This window comes from Rhynchophorus ferrugineus, unplaced genomic scaffold, assembly GCF_030347505.1.
Source record: "Rhynchophorus ferrugineus isolate W39M unplaced genomic scaffold, kcgeb_rfMv2 rfM7, whole genome shotgun sequence".
Classification (NCBI taxonomy): domain Eukaryota; kingdom Metazoa; phylum Arthropoda; class Insecta; order Coleoptera; family Curculionidae; genus Rhynchophorus; species Rhynchophorus ferrugineus.
In genome coordinates this window covers 5,146,114-5,166,963 of record NW_027472586.1, presented here as the reverse complement: position 1 = coordinate 5,166,963, position 20,850 = coordinate 5,146,114, and the positions used below count along the sequence as shown (strand labels likewise).

General features: G+C 33.9%; 1 protein-coding gene across 5 annotated transcripts in view; it reads right to left on the bottom strand.

Moving 5' to 3' along the window:
• numb (NUMB endocytic adaptor protein) overlaps window positions 1–20,850 on the bottom strand; it is a 58,813-nt gene that overhangs the window by 10,007 nt on the left and 27,956 nt on the right. For 4 of the 5 annotated variants that reach the window (XM_076409716.1, XM_076409717.1, XM_076409715.1 and 1 more), the window contains exons 2-6: window positions 12,974–13,107; window positions 11,851–11,950; window positions 7,456–7,637; window positions 2,543–2,741; window positions 2,210–2,473 (exon numbers count right to left, since the gene is read on the bottom strand). In XM_076409716.1, the coding sequence (XP_076265831.1) occupies window positions 2,210–2,473; window positions 2,543–2,741; window positions 7,456–7,637; window positions 11,851–11,950; window positions 12,974–13,080 (852 nt within the window). In that variant the 5' untranslated portion in view covers window positions 13,081–13,107. Of the gene's footprint in view, window positions 1–2,209; window positions 2,474–2,542; window positions 2,742–7,455; window positions 7,638–11,850; window positions 11,951–12,973; window positions 13,108–17,328; window positions 17,450–20,850 lie in introns of those variants that run through there. The other variant, XM_076409718.1, reaches the window with a different exon arrangement.

The following is a 20,850-nucleotide window of genomic DNA, read 5'->3' as shown; positions in this document are numbered from 1 at the left end:
AAGTTGTACATATGTAATATAGGCACAGAGGAGCAGATTATCATGTCGCGATAGCAAGCACCATCAAATATTATTATCCGACTAACAGCATTTTCAAAGAAGAACAATCTAACCATGACCAAAGTCCACACCAAACAAACAGCAACTCCAATAGATATTGGGAAAATTACTCCTTCAATAAATATAGCTGATTTTCATTGACACAGTCCTCAAAACATTGTTCACGGAAAAAATTGGAGTTCAATATTGTGCATATGTAATATAGCACCATCAAATATTATTGTCTGACCAAGAGCACTTTCGAAATATAATAATAATCATGCCCAAAGGCCACACCAAACAAACAGCAACTTCAATAAGTTTCAATTATTAAATCAACTGTACTTTGCAAGTACAAAAATACAATCCATAGCACCAAAATGATGCTTATAATCTGTCAGCTCTTATCATCCTATAAGCCTGTTTATCCTATCATCTCTAAACTTTTCATTATTAAAAACTATACATTAAGAGACTCAAAAGAGGAGATAAATAATAACTCAAAAGATAGAGTATTATTCTAGGCCATCAATTTGGCTTCTGTAATAAATACGGAACAACAGAACAAATACATAGATTAATTAGTCAACCAAATTAACAAAAACTTAAACGATAAAAAATATTGCCCCGCTGCATTTCTCGATATTTCTCAGGTCTTCAACAAGGTGGACTGCACGTTAAATTGAAAAAACGTTTTGCCCCATATGCACATTCCACTGCTGAAATCATACCTCACAGACAGACATTTTATTGTCAAGCAGGGTGACGAATACAATGACCTACAACTAATATACTCGGGTGTTCCGCAGGGCAGTGTTCTTAGCCCCACAGCTGACCTACCGACCTCAAGAAACACTACTGTTGCAACATATGCTAACGATAGAGCGATTCAGAACTTCATCTTCATCAAAGCAAATGAGACAAAATCTACCCATATGACATTCACCCTTTGTAGAAGAACATGTCCCTCAGTAAAATTGAATAATCATGAATTTCCGCAAGTAGACAACGTTAAATACCTGAGAGTGCATTTTGATCGACGTTTGACATGGAAAAAACATATAGTGATAAAACGCAAACAGGTTGGGCTTAAACTAATCCAGATGAATTGGCTGATAGGGCGTAAATCTAAATTATCATTAGATAACAAGGTTTTGCTGTATAAGTCAATACTTAGACCCATTTGGACCTATGGTATTGAACTCTGGGGCACTGTTAGCAAATCTAACATAGATATCCTCCAGAGATTCCAGAATAAAGTGTTGCGAGTCATCGTCGATGCCCCATATTACCTGTCCAACAAACTGATTCAGCACGATATCCCCTTAGAACCAATAACGAGTGTGATTCGAAGTTCTAGTGCGAAGTACTTTGAAAGACTATCAGTGCATCCCAATGCACTCGTCAAACAGTTAAATGGGCGCGATGACAGTGAAGTGCGTAGGCTCAAACGCAAACTACCATAGGAACTGATTAATAGACACATAGAGTGAGATTTAATAATCTATAGAATAAGTTAGAAGAGTCTTTAGAATAAGTTAGGATAGACTTTAAAATAAGTTAGAAGAATATCTAAAATAAGATTTAGATTATAAGTTGTACAGCAGATTACTTACTGAAGTGATCTTCTACGTGTTAGGATGGTTAAGGGATTAATAAAAAAATAATCTGTAAGCAACCATCTCCCAAACAGCTTCAATGCTTTTTGCTCTAAAACTTGTTGAAGTACAATCAGGATATCCAACATTAATAGTTTTAATGAATTGTAAGTATTCCTATAATGTGTTGTTTTTCGGGTAGTACTCCATCTTTAATTAACTAGGACTGTCAGTTGCCTCGCAGTACTTTTTTTCATCAAGAACACAACATTTAGACAATAGTTTGCCAAGAGTGGAACCAAAAGGTTTTACAGATTATGCGCACAATGAGTACCGTATTGACCGACCGTGGTCTTAAATCAAGACAATAGAGAATAACAACAAGAACTTTCTTGGATGATTGTGATTTTATCCTTTTGGAACACTTGGAGGTAAAAAAATACGAGCCAACAGGTAATAATACAGATCTCTATCATATCCCTGACGTTTTTCAAAGTCTGAAGACGATTAAGACGCTGTAGTCGCGAGATTATTACCAAAATAATTAGCTTCAAGTATATTGTCATCATTACCTCTGGTATAGGCGATACAGGCTTCAGGTCCTTCAGACCGTTGGAAGTTGGAGACGTAGGCGACTTGTACTGATTCAAACGGGCGGTGTTGCTGGGCAACTCGTTGACGCGCAACGACATCTGTCTCTTGAACGGCGAATTCTGACCCAAGGTGCTGAATCCCCTACAACTGCCCTGTCTCTGGAGCAGACTGGGAGTCGCGTGTGGTCGCTCGATGGCGAACGGGTTCACTGGAGCCGGTTTGGGAGCCGGCGGTCCGTCCACCTAAAATCACGCAAACGTTCAAGAACTCCCCAATATGACTGATAAGAACAAATCAACTGTGGTACTTACCGACCGCTCGGTGAGCGTTTGAGTCCGGAAGGACCCGGTTCTGGTGAAGGTGTTGTTTTTGGAATCGAAGGTCATCGTGACGCCGCATTCCTTGTCGCGTTTCTGCTTCCGTTCTAGACAGACGGCGAAGGCACAACCCACCGCGTGGCTTAGCCGTTCCCCCGATTCGCGAAGAGCCAAGAAACCATGACACATCCACCTGGAACAAATATCAAGTTTAATTTGCAACATTGAATCAATTAACAATCAGTTTACGTGAATCTGTTCGTTGAGCAAACTCTTCTCTAATAAATAGTTCAACAAATCTGACTAAAACTGATCAAGCATCATTTCAAAATTCCAAAAATAAGAAAAATTCTGATTCCTCAACACTTTCCCCCATACCCTAACTGATATATATACGAGGGTGGTTCAAATATGATCGAGACACGTTTATTTACTATTGAAAAAATGTACGGATTTTCTAGGTATTTCCCCTCACTAGTTACGCATTTTGTACATCTTTCTGGAAGTTTTTTGATGCCGGTATCGAAGAATTCCTTGGCCATGTGCGCACGAACTCCTCTATCTCGTCGTCGGTGTTAAATGTTTGGCCTCCGAGGGCGTCTTTCAGTGGTCCAAATATGTGGTAGTCGCAGGGTGATAAATCCGGACTGTAGGGGGGGTGTTCCAGTACCTCTCACCCTAATTCCGATATTGTATCGAAAGTGAGACGTTAACCTGGAGAAGAATCGCACTTCGTGCTGGAATGCTCCTCCGCTTCGAGTGATAAGCGGGTTTCACGCGAGTTTTCTGAAGGCTAGAGTAGTCTGCAGCATTACTGGTACGTTGTGTGCGCAGAAAATCGTCCTCTTTCGTCTCGTATCGCGTCTGCAAGCGGCGACAAACTTTCAATGGCGTAAATGTTTGCTCGAAGTTCAACAGTTTAAGATTGCGCCCTTATTTTGTGATATTGAAGGTGTTCGTGGATGATAAGACTCTACACTACCAATACTGAACCGAGTTCAGCCGAAATGTCTCGAGCGTTGATTCTACGGTCCTCCAAAATGAGTTGTTCTACGCGGCGAATGTTGTCTGATGTGATGCTGGTTCGCGGTCGACGATCATGCGGCTCATTCTCGACGATTTCGTGGCCAACCTAAATGCTTTGGCCCATTTAAATACGGCAGACCTATTCAGGTACTCACTACCGAGCTGATTTCGCAAACGCAGGAAAATTTCCGTCTTTTTAATGCCTTCCCACACTAAAAAATGAATGACAATACGTTGCGGTACGATAGTCGGTACTTGACTTTCGCTCATGGTCGTAGCACGTTTGAAACATGCGTTTCCTACGAAAACTTTGACACACTGTTTGAACTGAATTTGAACCACCCTCGTATATATATTGTATTTTATTAATTATACCTTACATTAGATATGCCCAGTTATTTTTGATAACATCTTTATTGAATATGTTTAGTACAATATTAATTATAAATTAATTTATTACTGCATTTCATTTGTACTTCGATTAATTCACAAGCAAGACGAGTGCGAGATAAATAAATCAATATGTATTCCTCAATTATAAAATTATTATAACTTAAACCATAGTTTACACTAAAGGTATACACTTTCTATAAGTTCGTATGGTTTGGTTCGCTTCAATCTTCTGACATCCTGCGCGTTGTCCAGTAGTTATATTGCTTCCACGTTAGTACGATTTAGTAATTTTCTATCGTGTTTTAAGGCGAAATCTTGGATAACTTCGCAAATCCTTTTATATCCAGGTCATCGTGCAGTTCTTCGTTGGTTACGTAGCGATAGGCACTGGTAATTAATTGGTAAAGAATTTTGTTCTCACAGCGTTGGACGACTAGTTGATTTCAATTTCTAGCGCAACCCCATATTTGCACCCCGTATATCCAAATTGGCTTTATGATTGTGTGATTTTAGATCAAGTTGAGAGTATCTTACGACTAACCAGTATAGTTGTTTTATTTTTTTCTTCTAATGTGTTTTGCCTTTTGTCTAACATGATGTTAGATATGCTTAGTACAATCTTAATTTACAAATTAATTTAATAAGCCTAAGTATTGTTTTGTACAGCGATATCTTGAAATAAGTAAAAGTTACATGGGTAGATTTCAGCCAAACTATCATTGAGTCACGAGATGCTAAGATTGCCGTGTCATCACATCAATATCAGCAATGTTATACTAAAACTTCCTGAGATCCAGTTAGGCTTTTAAGTACAAAATCTGATTTAGAGTTTAAAAGTTGGTAATCTGCGTTAAAACAGTAAAAAGCTTTTAAAATATAACTAATTTTTGAACTTCCGATATCGCTTAGATAATGTGTTGAGATTAAGCTACCTAATTTTATAAAAGATGGCCAGGATTTTTTAAAATTATTTATTAGGATGTTACTAGCCTGCTAACCTAATTTATCTCTACAATAACTTATATCTAGATATATATCTAGGAGGACCCATTAGTCCAAGATTAGTCTCCAGTCTAATCACTACATAGTATAAAACAAAGTCGCCTTTTCTGTCCCTATATCCCTATGTGCGCTTAAATCTTTAAAACTACGCAACGGATTTTGATGCAGTTTTTTTCAATAGATAGAGTGATTCAAGAGGAAGGTTTATATGTATAATACATGCATAATATACTAAGGCGACATTGCTAATTTTAGAGATTTCTAACGTGATGTCGTAAATTAACCTATTTTTTTAGGCTTATTTAGCAATTAGCAAAAACGCTGCCTAACCCTACGAGTTAGATCAAATTAATGTACTACAGTATTGTACACCATAAAAAGGTCTACAAAAAAGTCCGCGATGGTATATGTTTATCTTTTAGGGATAACCCACATTAACCATTTTTATTGTTTACTTTTTACGTGAGAAAATGGCTTATTTACGAAGCTATTTTAAGCAATACGGCATTAATCCTTATCGAATTAAGTACCTTAAATACAGTGTGCAATTAATATAGATCAATATGGTTCCTTACAGCATGTAAATTAAACAAATATTTTCGGAGATATTACAAATTTAAAATTTGCGTTTAAAAATGTGTAATGTAATAAAAATTGTACGAATTTAGATATTCCAAAGATAGCAGGAAATCTTCATAGTAAGTATAGGGGAAGAGGAATTGTTTTACTCCAAATTTAATGCGTGCAGGCCAAGGGCAGTAATGAATGAACCAAAAATACTGGATCGATTTTAATCATGTTTTCATTGAGTGACATAGGCATATATATTTTATGCCCGTGCAAAGTCGGAGCGGGCCGCTATGTTTTTATATACAACGTTCATATTTTTTCTGTAGTGTATTTAATTTAGTATCAGCATTGCACCCGTGCGAAGCCGGGGCGGGTCGCTAGTAATATCTAATATGAATGAACACTGCTGTTTTTTTCTATTAAATGCACCTCACTACACTACACAAGATCAAATGGTTTAACTCTTTTGAGTCTGTGTTTTTGGGGTTATCTAAGAGTTCTAACACTTGGACAGTAACATGAGAATGGAGCCTCTTTTCATGTCTTCTTCCGATTTTCTTGATTTCCTGAGTGTATCTAAAGGTCCTGGTACTAAATATGCTAATCATTATGATTTTATTCCAATTAACTAATATATTTTGCTATATTTCAACTCCAATTCATTCATTTTCTTTTTACCATGTTCCTTCTGGCGAAGTGTTACATCAAGAGCCATTCCGAGATACTCAACGTCGTTACTATATGGAGTATTAGTATTATTTATAGTTTTTGGTGTTTGTGCAATCTGATTTGCTTTGGTTCACTTTTATTTTCCAACTTTAGGTTCAATTAGAAGACGTGGGTCCACTTTTCTCAACAACATTCATGGAAACTGTTCCTTTATCAATTAATACAACAAAAATATTAAATCAGTTATTTATATCGTAAAGATAATTACGCAATGACAAGGATATTTCAATAACAATTAGGTAAAAATATGTAGCAACGATACACGTTAGAAATATATTAATTACTGTTGGAGCAGAGTCCTAATTAAACGAAATTGTAAAATACATTTAGCAACACGTACGATTAAAACGAGTGATAACATTTGTCCTGATTCTATTGACCGTACGAATACAATAGTGCAACAACTAAAATGCATCCGCAGCCTTGAATTTACCGTTGGTTAATTAAGTATCCGTTCATTCGAACTCACTCACGTTTCTCAACAGCATAATGAGTCAACTGTACCTGTCCATTTTTTGTTCTGTTTAAATATAAACGTTCCGTTTCATTAAAAAGATAAATATGATGACAAATATCTTCAAATAATGGATCTGATGATGATGAATCACTTTAACATACGACATTTCACCATTTTTACACATATTGGGTACGGGTTTTAATCAAAAATATCGATTCTCGTACTTTTGTTACTACGGAATATTCTTAAAACAGGTCAATATTTCATCTATTCTCTTGACTTCTTCGTAAGATTGTTCAAAATCATCATCTTACATGACAAGACTCGATCACACGTTGCAAGAATTTTGGAGCATACACTGTTACAGCTCGATTAGGAAGTTCTGCAGCGTCCAGCATAATCATCAGATCAATCTTTATCAGTAACATAAAAAACCACCTGAGAGGACAGCGAAGTATTTTGGAATGAGAGTTAGTTAATGTCAAAATTCACACATCAAAAAGAAACAGGAGCTGCAAGATTAAATTTAGAAAAATCTTAATAATATTTTTTGAACAAGCCTAACTAGCAGTTGAAATAGTCAATGAATGAAGGCAGATGACCAGAAGACTGAACCCAAGCCAAGCGTTCGAAGTTCATTCGGTGGAAAAAAGTTAACTTGGCTTAAAGTTTAATAAACAAATAGTTGCTTGAAACTTATACCAATAAAAATATGAAAATAAGAAAATACCTTCTGGTTGTTCCGTCTCTACAGACGTAACTGAACCCACGTTCGTGATTTCTATCAGGTGCACAAAAAGACACTTTCTCTATCGTTTGGTCGACTATTAATCCTTTGGTTTCATCCTCAACTACCCTCAAACCATCGCCGCTAACGTGAAGAACGGCTCGGATAGGTCTCCTTCTCGAACCCTATAAAAAATAAATTGAATTATTATCAAAACAAATACTCTCTACATATTATACGGTTCTATCTAAAGTTACAATCATTTTAACCATATAACAGATGCTCTAAAATACATTCTACATACTTTTCAATAGTCCATATAACAATCAAATACAATTAAGTAATTGGGTATAGTTATGGAGCGTAATGGAAATGTGTATTAAAATTAGTGTATATAATTATTATTCAAAACTAAAATGGACACTTGATGGGGACATGGAGGACAGCAGACAGGTAAAGAGAATATGAGAAGCAAAGACCAAGAGAACAAAAATCAGAATCGAACCTGTAATGACTGTATCAAAAAAAAATACTTCAAAATAGAGGGAAACATCGGTCGAAGAGAGAAGACTGAACAGAGACAGAAAAAATTGAAGAAATTTATACATGGAGCAACAGAGAATAGACATAATTAACAAAATCCCAGTCGACAAACTGTTAGAACAAATATAAAAAGGTAAATTAAATATAACTAGTCACTTTAATTAACACTTATACGAAACTAAATATCCTTATAACAAACCTAGAAAGTTTTTTTCTTTCATAGACTCAACATCTGAATCATACATTAGTCATATTCACTACTCAACATTCCATCTGAATTTTTATTAGATGATTTCATTAAAAAAACCCTTCCTTTTATTTGTTAATTCATGTCGTAAGCTACCAGTGAAAAAAACGGAATATTATAACAGTCTTCACCCTCTTAAGCCCGAAATTCCATACTACTACCGCACTAAGTGAAAAAATTCCCATAAAAATTAATTCTATAATACCTGCTCTGCTGTACTGCACCCTTTTTTTAAATACCGAACACCGAACATGATGCATTATAGTTCCCCCGGTTCCCACAGACCGTCTGTCAGATTGTCTAGCCCTCAATGCGTGTATTGTAATTTGAATAAAATTATATAACCAGAATTATTTTGATACATTACAAATATTAGATTAACGATTTGCTTTTAACATAAAAAAAATCACCTGAAGCACATAGAGTGATCATAAAGACGTATGATGAAGAAAGTATTGGTAAAATAGCATGGTTCCAAAGGTTCGAATCATATGGTTCCACCATATACGACAAAATCTCAAATAATTTCAATTATTAGTTCACAAGTTACATTAGATTTAGTGAAAGTACTTTTGTTATCATTGTATTTTATATAGATTAAAATACTGTTGAAACCAAAATCCACAAGCTATTTCTTAAAAACTGTTAAATAAAGCTGCGTTTACAGTTTTACAGAAAAATAGACCAGATATTTATTATAGATTTATATTATACAAAAAAGATACGTAAACAATGAATTTTAAGTTCGAAAAAAGCTACTTATTTGTGGAAGAACATCACACTGGTTCTCTATAAGGAAATTCTTATGCCTATTCTTTGAAGTTGTTCTTGTTCTAAATTACGATATCTAAACTTCATGGATACAGCAATATCATCATTTCATCCAAAGATGTTAAGATAAATATGTGTGTAATAATAATAATAATAATATATATTGTATATATATATTTACGTACTTTTTCACGAAATATAGAAATCTCTTTAAAATCCCGTTATGGTCTAAGGCTACAGGGTGGTATAAAAGAAGCATACGCAATATAATCAGAACAAACAAGTTACTTCCTTTTATACTGTTTCTCGAGCTTTGAAAATAAATCTAATGTTAAATTATTAAAAACATTTCTATACAGCTGTGAATATAAGACAGAAATATAAGACAAATAGTATAAAATGTTCGAATAGAAGCACGCAATTGTATTAGAATAAGAAGTGTAAGTAAAAATATCGTAAGAATAATTCGAGAAATATATAAGATAAATACCGATGCCGTTATGGCATGAAATCAAAAACCTTCAAAACCCAAGCAGGACTAAGACAAGAGGAAAGTTTTGGTCCAACCCTGTGTACAAAAGTATGGAAAACATTGAAATGTGGGTAGGAGCTCTTGTAAAAGATGTAATAATAAGAACTAATAGACATAGAACACCTAGAAAAAATCTAAACAGATGGAATATGATAATAAGATTGTAGGAATGTTCGTCGGGTCGGTCAGTCGGTCGAAATGTGTGGCTTCCGCTGCGATTATGTGTCAGAACACTCACTACTATTTTTTGGAAGGAATTTGCACAAGAACTGAAAACACTGGCTGAAGAAATACTGTTTATTTCAATGTTAAATGATACATGTGGTCGATGGGAGAATTGAAAGGATATTAGGTTAGGTAGAGGAAGTACGGTAGCTCTGTGAAAGTGGTACTATTACAAGGGGATGGAGAAAAGAAAAGAGAGCGAGACGTCGTCGTGATGGTCTTTTATAGCCTGGAACTGCATGGTACCAATCCACCGGCGTTGCAAACCTTTGTACTTGTTGGTGAATTCGTGGTCTAAGGGATCGTGACGGTCGCCACAAGATAATATAGAATGATGAATAAAATATGTTATGAATAAAAACGAAACTCAAAAGAAATGGGAGAACTATAATTAATAAATATCCAAATTGGTGCTGTAGAACCCCTTCCTCCCTTATTATCACAATGGCTATCGTTGAAAATAAATATTTTTTTCCAGATAACATTGCGAAATTCAATTGTTATAGAAATATATGAAAAAGTAGTTATCAGCAATGAAAAACACCTTTAGAAATAATAAATTACATCGTTTCTCAGAACTAAATCATCAATTTCGAAAAATATCATTCAATATTGATCATCGCGGTCCTTTTGCAATAAAATCTAATACATTTGAGGCCTCTGATCATCATACATCCCGGAACTATTAACGCGCATATCTCAAATTGAATATAACCCTACCCTCGGCACTACACCCTCGGGAATTGAAGGGATCAATCTCTTTATTAATCGATCGACACCGGGTCCTCTTTTTACGGAGAGCGAGGGGAAACATATCACACGCTCTTGCCTAATATACACTTGATGTACCGTGAGAATTAAATTTTTATGGTCGATGTTTATTTGGTGGGTGATAAAATCGATTCGTACGTATACATCAACAGGTTTTGGCTTTGTTTGAATAAGACAAAGATAAAAACGCGCCTGTGAAAATGGGATTGACGTTAATATCTCGACGATTTTGTGTGTTACTAATTCTCCGAAAAATCTATATTAGGCTACCTGTTTATATTTATTGATATTCCCATGTGCTTGTGTGGAGAATGCGTTAAGAAACCTAACCGCAATGTTAAATTCGATAACTCTAAAGTTTACATACATAAAAAGACAGTTTTCCATATATTTGAGTTATTTAGTTAGTTCCATCGAACACTTTTAGAAACGTATGATGATGCCGCCCCCTCATATCCCGACTATCAATTTTGATTTCGATGAGTTCAAAGACATGACAGACATGTGACATCCACAGTTTGCAAGGGTTGTGAAGAATGTGAAGTTCTGGAGCCAGAGCAGTGACCAGATATACAACAACTCTTCAGAATGATGTATGTAGTAAGGCTTGAAGCATTGCAGACGTAACATAGCTGGCAACATTGTTCTTTAGACGCGATATAGATATATTAATGAAAAATGGAAAAAAATGCAAAAAAATATGGAAACATTTTTATTAATACACATTGTATGAACTTCTCAATAAAGGCATTTTTAAAGTGAAAAAATGATCAGAATACATGCAGACAAATAATAGTAAGACTTATTGGGTGTATAATTCATATTCTAAAAGAATTCTCAGCAAAATAGAGACAACGAATGTATTATTAGAACGCTGCCCATTGCTTTTCTCCATTTCTCAGAAGAGATACGAATAACGTAGCGAAAGAAACTTTAAAAGAAGACTTTGAGGCGGTAAAATCACCAACGAGTTGACTGTTTATCCACCAAGGCAGGTGATATTGACAGAAACAAATCGTAGTCGAATGGGACTAAGTCTGATGAATATGTCGTACGCTAAAGAACTTCCCACACCAAATTCAAGGTGATAATCAATAAGACTTTCATTTTAGTTTGTTCAACTGTTATATAAGAATTGCATGAATCCAGATACTATCAAACCATTTGTTTTACTTTGGTTAACCAAATTTTTCACTAAACATTACATATTAAACATTAGACAGAACAAAATATGAATAATATATAAACTATTCCACCAACAGCAATACAAAGAAGGTAAAATAGATTATTCTAGACGTCTGATACATACCCGTAGTAATTTCAGGGCTTCCTCACAAACTTGCATCCCTCTGGAGTCGAAAACTTCAACACAACCTAAATATTTGACTGCAAAAGTGCATGTACCCGATCTGTAAATGAAAAATTACATTTTATTTTCAAAAATACTTAGTATAAATTACTATAAGTATTACAAACAAAAAAACACGTCATATTCATATTACCTTGGCTATTTCTTATTATAAACACCTCAAAAATCATAAAATATCAAAAGAAGTATTTAGTAATAAATTATTTTTGATTGACACAATAAAGAAATATGAAATAGAAAAAAAACTGGACTATATATAGGGTATAAAACCATGGTAAAGTAGAAATGTCTATAGGAACTTTTGCGAATGAAGTACTAATAACAACTGAGACCACCTACAGAAAGTCTTAAACAAAACGAAAGTAATAGTGATGGGAGAGCCAGAAGAAATAAATATCAAATATTAAGATATAAAAATAGAACAAGAAATGCATTTAAACATATGAGTGTAGAAATTAAAGATAATCAAGAAGTTAAGAAGATAACAAAAAGTTAATATCATGCAAAACAAAAATAGAAATGAACAAAACAATATATAAACCAGCCCAGATATTCGGTTGGGAAGCGTGGGTATTGTCAAGGAGAGATAAAGCAAGATACAAGCAGTAGAAATAAAATAGTTAAGAGAAGTCAGTGGTGTAACAGAGATGAACAACATGAAAAGTAAAGGGTTCAATACTGAATCATTGAAAGAGTTCATAGAAAGAAATAAACCAACTCGGTTGGTGGGGGTACTTATAGGCTAAGGAGGACACAATAAATGCACGGAATTTATACATGGGTAAGAGAAAACAGACACCAAACATAATACAGCTACACAAAACCTAGTGGTACCAATAGTGCTTTTGGTTATGTAAGAGATATATGAGTCTGAACAAGAAACAAGAAACAACACCAACAACAAGTGGTTATGAGGAAGCATATGGGAACCCGGGGATGATTAAAAAAAACATTACAAAAAGGCCTGTGAAATAATTCCTTTAACATTAAATACCACACTCGACAAAACTATCTTCGTGGCAATCATCGAATGTTAAATAATAAAAATTGAGTGTTAACTTACCTGACTGCAGATTCATCCGCTTGCCATTGATGAGGTTTAGAACTTTCAGGCATACGGTCTTTTCTTCTACGAAAAGAATCTCTGAATGATCTTCTGAGTCTATCCATTTTCCGAGGAGATCGAAAACTTCTTCTCTGCAACGGAAAATACATCAAATTAAACCAGACAGTCAAAGAAAAGATCAGGTATCAGATATCTAGTTCTCTATCAAGCAGTTTTTCTTATTTCTGTCAATGTTCGTGATAAATAACACAGTATTTTTGTGTCGAGCATCATGTGGGGGTTTTGGAGTTACGAAGGAAGATATCAAAATAATTTATATCCAAATTTGTTTCATTTTCACTAGCAATTAAACTTATATTCAACGAAAGTTCAAATTTCGATAATCAAGCAGCTGTAATCATCAACCAAAAGTTATATTTATCAAAATACTGCGCCTACAGCAACCATCTTGAACTTCAACAATCTGTCTGTGGGCAATAAGTATTATTATATGATGCCCGTTATATAATATAACCAACCTGACAAGTAGAATATCACTTCAGTAAGTGATCTGCTGTACAACTTATAATCTAAATCTTATTCTAGATACTATTCTAACTTATTTTAAAGTCTATTCTAGCTTATTATAAAGACTATTCTAACTTATGTGTGTTAATCAGTTCGTATGGTAGTTACGTTTGAGTTTATGCACTTCACTGTCATCGCGCACATTTAACTGTTTGACGAGTGCATTGGGATGGATTAATAGTCTGTTAAAGTACCTTGCACTAACACTTCAAATCACACTCATTATGGGTTCTAAGAGGATATCGCGCTAAATTAGTTTGTTGGAGACGTAATATGGGGCATCGATGATATCTCGCGATACTTTATTCTGGAACCTCTGGAGGATATCTCTGTTATATTTGCTAGTAGTACCCCACAGTTCAATACAATGGGTCCAAATGGGCATAAATATTGACTTATACAGCAGAATCTTGTTATCCAATGATAATCAGCTAGTACATTTGGTTTAGTTTAAGCCCCAGCCGTTTGCGTTTTGTCACTATATGTTTCTCCATGTCAAATAACGATCAAAATACATTCTCAGATACTTAACGTTGTCTGCTTGCGGAAGTTCATAATTATTCAGTTTTATTGAGGGACAAATTCTTCGATAAAGGGTGAATGTCACATGGCTAGATTTTGTCTCATTTGCTTTGATACGCCACGTTTTCAACCACAATTCGACTTTGTTAAGATGAAGTTGGAGGTTTCTTGTGGCTGATATTGCACCCCCTGTGATGATAAAACCGCTGTATCGTCAGCATATGTTGCAACAGTAGTGTTTCTTGAGGTCGGTAGGTTAGCTGTATACAAGGATATAACAATGGGCCAAGAACACTGCCCTGCCCAACACCCGAATATATTGGATATAAGCCCGTGTATTCGTCACCCTGTTTCACAATGTCTGTCTGTAAGATATGATTTCAGTAGTTGAGAGTGCGTATGGGGCAGGAGCTTTTTCAATTTAACATGCAGCCCAGTGTGCCACACCTTGTCGAAGGCTTGAGATATATCGAGGAATGCAGTGGAGCAATATTTTTATCATTTAGGTTTTTATTAATTTTGTTGACTAATCTGTGTATCTTTTCTGTTGTTCTGTGTTTATTACGGAATCCAAATTGAATGAAGAATAGTTTTTGTATTGTCAAAATTTTAAAACAAACATTAAGACATTACATACTCTCATTATAGCATGCAAAAAAAACCATTCATTATTAATTGTTCAACGCTAGTTTCAACAACAAATAGAATGTATGTTGTTGTATGTTCGCCTCCAACATTTCAACGCATGAAAAAATATTTACGTTATCGGGAAATCGGTGAGCTGCGAACAAAAAACAGACATCCTTAAATCGGACCACCTTTCTTACTGTATACACAGCTCCACATCCGTTTCTTTTTGGTAATGTTCGACATTTGATAAACAATCATCTGACCTGGATAGAACCCATTAAATATTCCGGATGTATACGTTAAGTAGTACCTCGAACTATTATGTATGGAAACCGTGCAGTCGTCTGGTTATTTTCAATCACAAAACACGAAATTTGTTTTGTTTCGACTATTTTGACCAGTATATTTAGAAGGAATTGTCCCTACTTTCAATATTGGGCTCAACTTCTATCCCCAGACCATGTTGTTGAGGTCTGTGCTCAAGCACTAGTCACTGGGAGCCAGATCCGATCCATGTTTGTCGAATGTAAAGTGGTAAATTCAAAAGAATTACTATTCCCAAAGAAGACAAACCAATGACAATATCAAAACAACACTGTTAATCACAACATAGACAATATCTTCAATGTTCTTTTACAAAAATCGTCTGTAAATATAATGGTACCACATTGAATGAAAACAAGTTTTACAAGTAAAAATGAGTGCAGAGTCATTTGTGCAGCCATTTTCCCTTTCCGTCTCATTTTCACGAACTTATTAAACACTTTCTGAATAGTTGTTACCATTCAGAACTTAAATTAATTTATTCGAATACAATAAAACATTTTTAAACGTAATATAGATAAACAACAGAAAAATTAACATAAAATTCAACCGCAAATTATAACGTGTTCCAGCATTTTACGTCACTTTTTTATAGGCGCACTAATTGTTTTATTAATTTGTTTATACGCGTTTAAATATCCGTTTTAATTGCGTTAATTTTGATGATTTAGTACTTAATAGTACGGTTTATGCTAATCTATCGCCGTTATTACGTAAATTCCAGGAATTATTGTTGCTAAACTCGAAAAATAAAGATTAAATATTTCTACGCGAGGCTATATAAGCCAGAACACTTCGCGGATATCCTGATAGCCACGGAGAAACGGAGAAATTGGCACTACCATTCGCACCTTCGCCAAATCGAAACAACATTATTTTAAATTTAAAACAAAATGTTCCATCAAAGGTATTCAATGTATAGGGAAAGTAATAAAACGTATCTCATGTTAAATTGCAAAATATTGTTTTTAGTCACGTAGCTGATTAGATAACTCCCGAAATGGATATGATAGTAAATAAATGGTGGAGGTGTTTGATTTTAGCTCTGTTAGTACCCCCACGTGTATTATATCCTTATCTTGCATATATGTACGTATTCTCCATATAATGACGTATACAATAACATAGATGTTAATACTGTAATGACTCCCACTATCTACAAATAAATAATCTTCTTTTACCTTGGTTGACTTTTAAGAATCATTATTATTGCATACTATAAAAACAAACCCGTAACTATTCATAAATTAATTTATTAGCTAATTAAAAATAGTAAAAGTACTGTAACGTATTATTTTTAATTAAAAAAAAATCCGGGAGAAAGTTTAAACATTATACACAAACTCTTAATATAATCTCTCATGTTCGTTTCTATTTATTATAATTTAATATTATGAAAATTATATTAGGTGTGTGGTTTTATTATTTCAACTGAAAAATATATTGAAAATAAAAATATTTTCGTGTTTGTTTTGTAGTTTTGAATGGAGAGTATGCAAGATGAACAAGAAAAAATGGTCCTGAAGCGCAAGAATCAATGTGTGTTGTATATAATAGTATAAAATTTGACATAAATTGCGTAATCTATCGTAAATCTCAACATAAACCGCTAAAAATGCTTAATATATATAAAAAATCACAAAATAAAAGTGCCAAGACAAAGGATGAATCATTATCTACTTCGCAAGAATTTCTTTCTCTCAACCGACCGCTTCTTTTTGGTCTTTTTACGTAACTGTGGATGACCAATATCAAGTCGAAGGTAACCATACCGAAAGCGCCTTTTTACTAACACGGAGTGCTGAATCATTGAAGTTTTTGTGTCTATTTTTGATAATAAACCTTGCAAAATAAGCATTACTGAGTTATTTTATTATATTCGCATTGTACTACAATATACATACATATATGAAACATATTTACCGTAATTTAATATATAAAACTGCAGAGTGTTAAAAAAATGGGTGTAAAATGGACTGGATGTTATTTGAGCCATCTGTTTTCTACTAGAGTTTCAAGGATGCTTTTTTATAATTCGTTATTAGGCACTGTTAACAGTATCATCAATTTATTAGATGTAAATCTACAGTCGATTTTATTTGGATATTTGTAGATAATTCCAGTAATGATCAGTATTAAATTAATGTTTATTTGCGAGAAAATATTTAACACATAATGGTAATTATTCTAACAATAATGATTGAAGGAAAATATATTAAAGAATATAGTAAATTCCTTTAATGCGTGTTTTCTAACGTGACGGTCCACAAAAGTGATCTACATACCGATCTCAATTAATCTAAGCTTACCTCCAGCCAGTGCTGGCCGATCTGATGCCTTTTAACTGAAGTTAACCGCGACCAAAAGCAGAAAAATCAATAATTATTCTGTTAGGAAAATACAATGCAAATTGAAAATAGATGTTTAACAAACGAGATGTTGACGTCAGACTAACAACCAGACTATTATTTAATTCAAGGTTACCGAAAGCTAAATCGCTTTTGGCTTATATTGACTGATCATTGATAGACAAAAACGAATTTTTATAAACGTAGGCAGGTAGATCATAAACTGCTGATTAACAATGATAAAAATCAGAAACAATATACTTAAAAAGTCTAACTTAATCCAGAACATCTTAAATAAATCATATCCGAATTGATTAACGAGTAAACAAGATAATATATTATTCATATAAATCTGTAAAATGATGAGAAACATACGATGTCTTCAAAAATAAACAACAATCATTCCAGGTTCAATCAATCCAATTTTAAAAGATGTTAATTGTATACGATAAAATTCAAAACGGGCTATTTTTAACTAAAATGCGAAATACTTTCGTTTCTATTATAATACAATGAATAATTAATTCTCAACCAAGTGAAATCAACAATTGTTTATATAGGGTGAGCCAAAAATAAAGTAATTTCAAACGTTCAGAGCAATATTTCTGGTTCCAAAATGTCTGACTTCGAGAACTTTACAACGATTGGATTGTTTTCAAAATGTTCGCAACTCGAAAAGAATCTCGTATCAAGGACATTACCTTGACGATTTGATTTAGAAAAAAAAAATTGTATTTAATTAAGTTTCAGTTTTTGCAAAAAATACATTTTTATTTCTTTGAATCTGCAAAACTGAAATTCTAACTGGAATACCCAGTATAAACAAATTAAAATTATTAAAACAATTGCAAAAGTTGTAGCGAAGTGTGTAAAATATGATAAGAAAAAAGCACACAAAACTTTCTGTCGTTCCACTCGGGTGCAGCTGTCAGACAAAATGGCAAAGAATTTCAGTAAGTGCCTTATTTCACACAACTGTCTAAAGCAGATGTTGTTCGCACATTCCTTTAGAGAGTTCAAAGAAAGTCTACAGAGGTTTTAAAATTATATAGATTATACATGGTTAAGTCGCCGATATACAGACAATAAATTCAACAAAACAATAACAGATTTTTAGATATCACTAACAGATAATGTACATATAAAAAACATTAAATAATACTGTGATAACCCTAATATGAAACAGGCAATTGTTTCTTATTTGTTTAACAACGTTATTTACCAGTACAACATTGAAATCAGTGAATAATATTAACGTACTGTTATGGTGTGATGCCTTATAGTCGCAGTGATTATATAAGAAAGGTTGAATCATCGATTTAGTACTGCAACCTTGAATATAGAAAAGATAAATGCTCTCGAGACTGATCAAAAAGGTTTTCCTGTATTTTTAAAACCCTGTAAATCAGTGCTTGTTATGTGATTATTCATACATCAATGAATCAGAAATATATGAAATACATAAAAGATTGTGGTATTTACCACAATATTATTTATAATACAACCACAAGTTTTCAGCTATAGGTAACAGATCAATTGAAAAGTCCCTGGCCTACCATAGTAAAACACATTTTTTTTGCAAAATTAGTTTCTTTTATTCAACATAATTCCCTTCAAGGGTGATACACTGATTATAGCAACCCTCCAACGTTTCGATACCATTTTTGTAGTACGATTTGTCCTTTGCTTCAAAATAGGCCTCAATTTCGGAGATCACCTCTTCATTCAACGAAAATTTCTTTCCAGCGAGCATTCTTTTAAGATCTGAGAACAGGAAATAGTCGTTGGGGGCCAGATCTGGAGAATACGGCGGATGATGAAGCAATTCGAAGCCCAATTCATGGTTTTTTGACACGGTACATTGTATTGGTGAAGCAGCAGTTTCTTTTTCTTCAAATACGGCCGTTTTTCGGAGATTTCGTCCTTCAAACGGTCCAACAGCGCTATGTAATAGTCGCTGTTGATGATCATTCTATTTCAAGGTAGTCATTGAAAATTATTCCATGCGCATCCCAAAATACAGACGCCGTAACCTTGCCAGCCGACTGTTGCGTTTTCCCACGTTTTGGAACAGGTTCATCGTGTGCAGTCCACTCAGATGACTGTCGATTAGACTTCGGAGTGATATGATGTTTCATCCATTGTCACATATCTATGCAAAAACTCGGAGTTTATTACGCTTGATCATCCTCAAACACTGCTCCGAATCATCAACTCGTCGTTGCTTTTGATCAAAAGTGAGCTCGCGCGGCATCCACCTTACACAGAGCTTTTTCATACTCAAATATTCGTGAATGATATGATGTACACGTTCAGTTGATCTCTGATCTTTAGAGTGTCCGCTATTTCATTCAGTTTCAATTTACGGTAATTCAAAATCATTTTGTGGATTTTTTAAATTGTTTTCGTCGGTAAGAACCTCTCTTGGAAATCTGCTGCGTTCACCGTCTTCGGTGCTCATTTCACCACGTTTAAACTTAGAATTGGTATTTCCTGATAGTTGATTTTCTTGGGGCACAGTCCGGATGCTCGACATCAAGCCAAGTTTTTGCTTCAACTGTATTTTTCCCTTCAAAAAGCAATATTTTATCAACACGCGAAATTTTTTTTTATGCATTTTTTTCGCAATAATAAAAGTTGCTTCACCCAAAATGCTATAATTTATACACTAGTGAACCGATAGCTGCCAAATTTATACGCGCATCTTGTGAGGGTTAGGACTACCTAAAAAGCATATGGATGTATTTCTAGTAGCGTCATCTATGTGTCAGGCCGAGGGCTTTTCAATTCACTTGACAATTATTATCTTAAATAATTATAGTTATCCAATAATAGTTCACTATTATTTATATATTAACATGTATTACTAATTTTATTCCCAACTATTAAAAACGAATGTTTAACAGCTGTCTGTTAAATCCATGATACAACTCTTACCTCCCACTGATCTACTTAGTTTATAGACTAATCTTAGATATATGTATACAATCGATTATCTGATATATCGATGTGGTTATAAGATATGAAAATAAATAATGTAGATATAACAAACATTGATATATATATACATATGACTGTTTAGTTTTCTAATTCAAGTTACGAGACACGATCACAATTCATTTCTACTGATCGTAAAGAAAAAATAGTATCACAAAACAATCTTTTGATATAAAATTGAAATAATTTGTTTCGCAAAAATCAGAAGTCAATTCTATCGAGACGAATTAATTTCAATCAATACGTACGATACTTGAAAGTTATATAATTTGTTTGAAAACAAGTTTCACCATATTGAGTTCTTTTATATATTACATGCCGATTGTTTTCCAAGAAAATACCGAAGCATTACAAATTTTTATCAAACCATTTAATCTTATTTTAAGTTTATCTACCAAAAGAAAAACTAAAGTGTTAGCTAATACATGAACATTATTAATATAAAAACTAGAGACCTATGGGTTCTCTTAAACATACATACAGTTG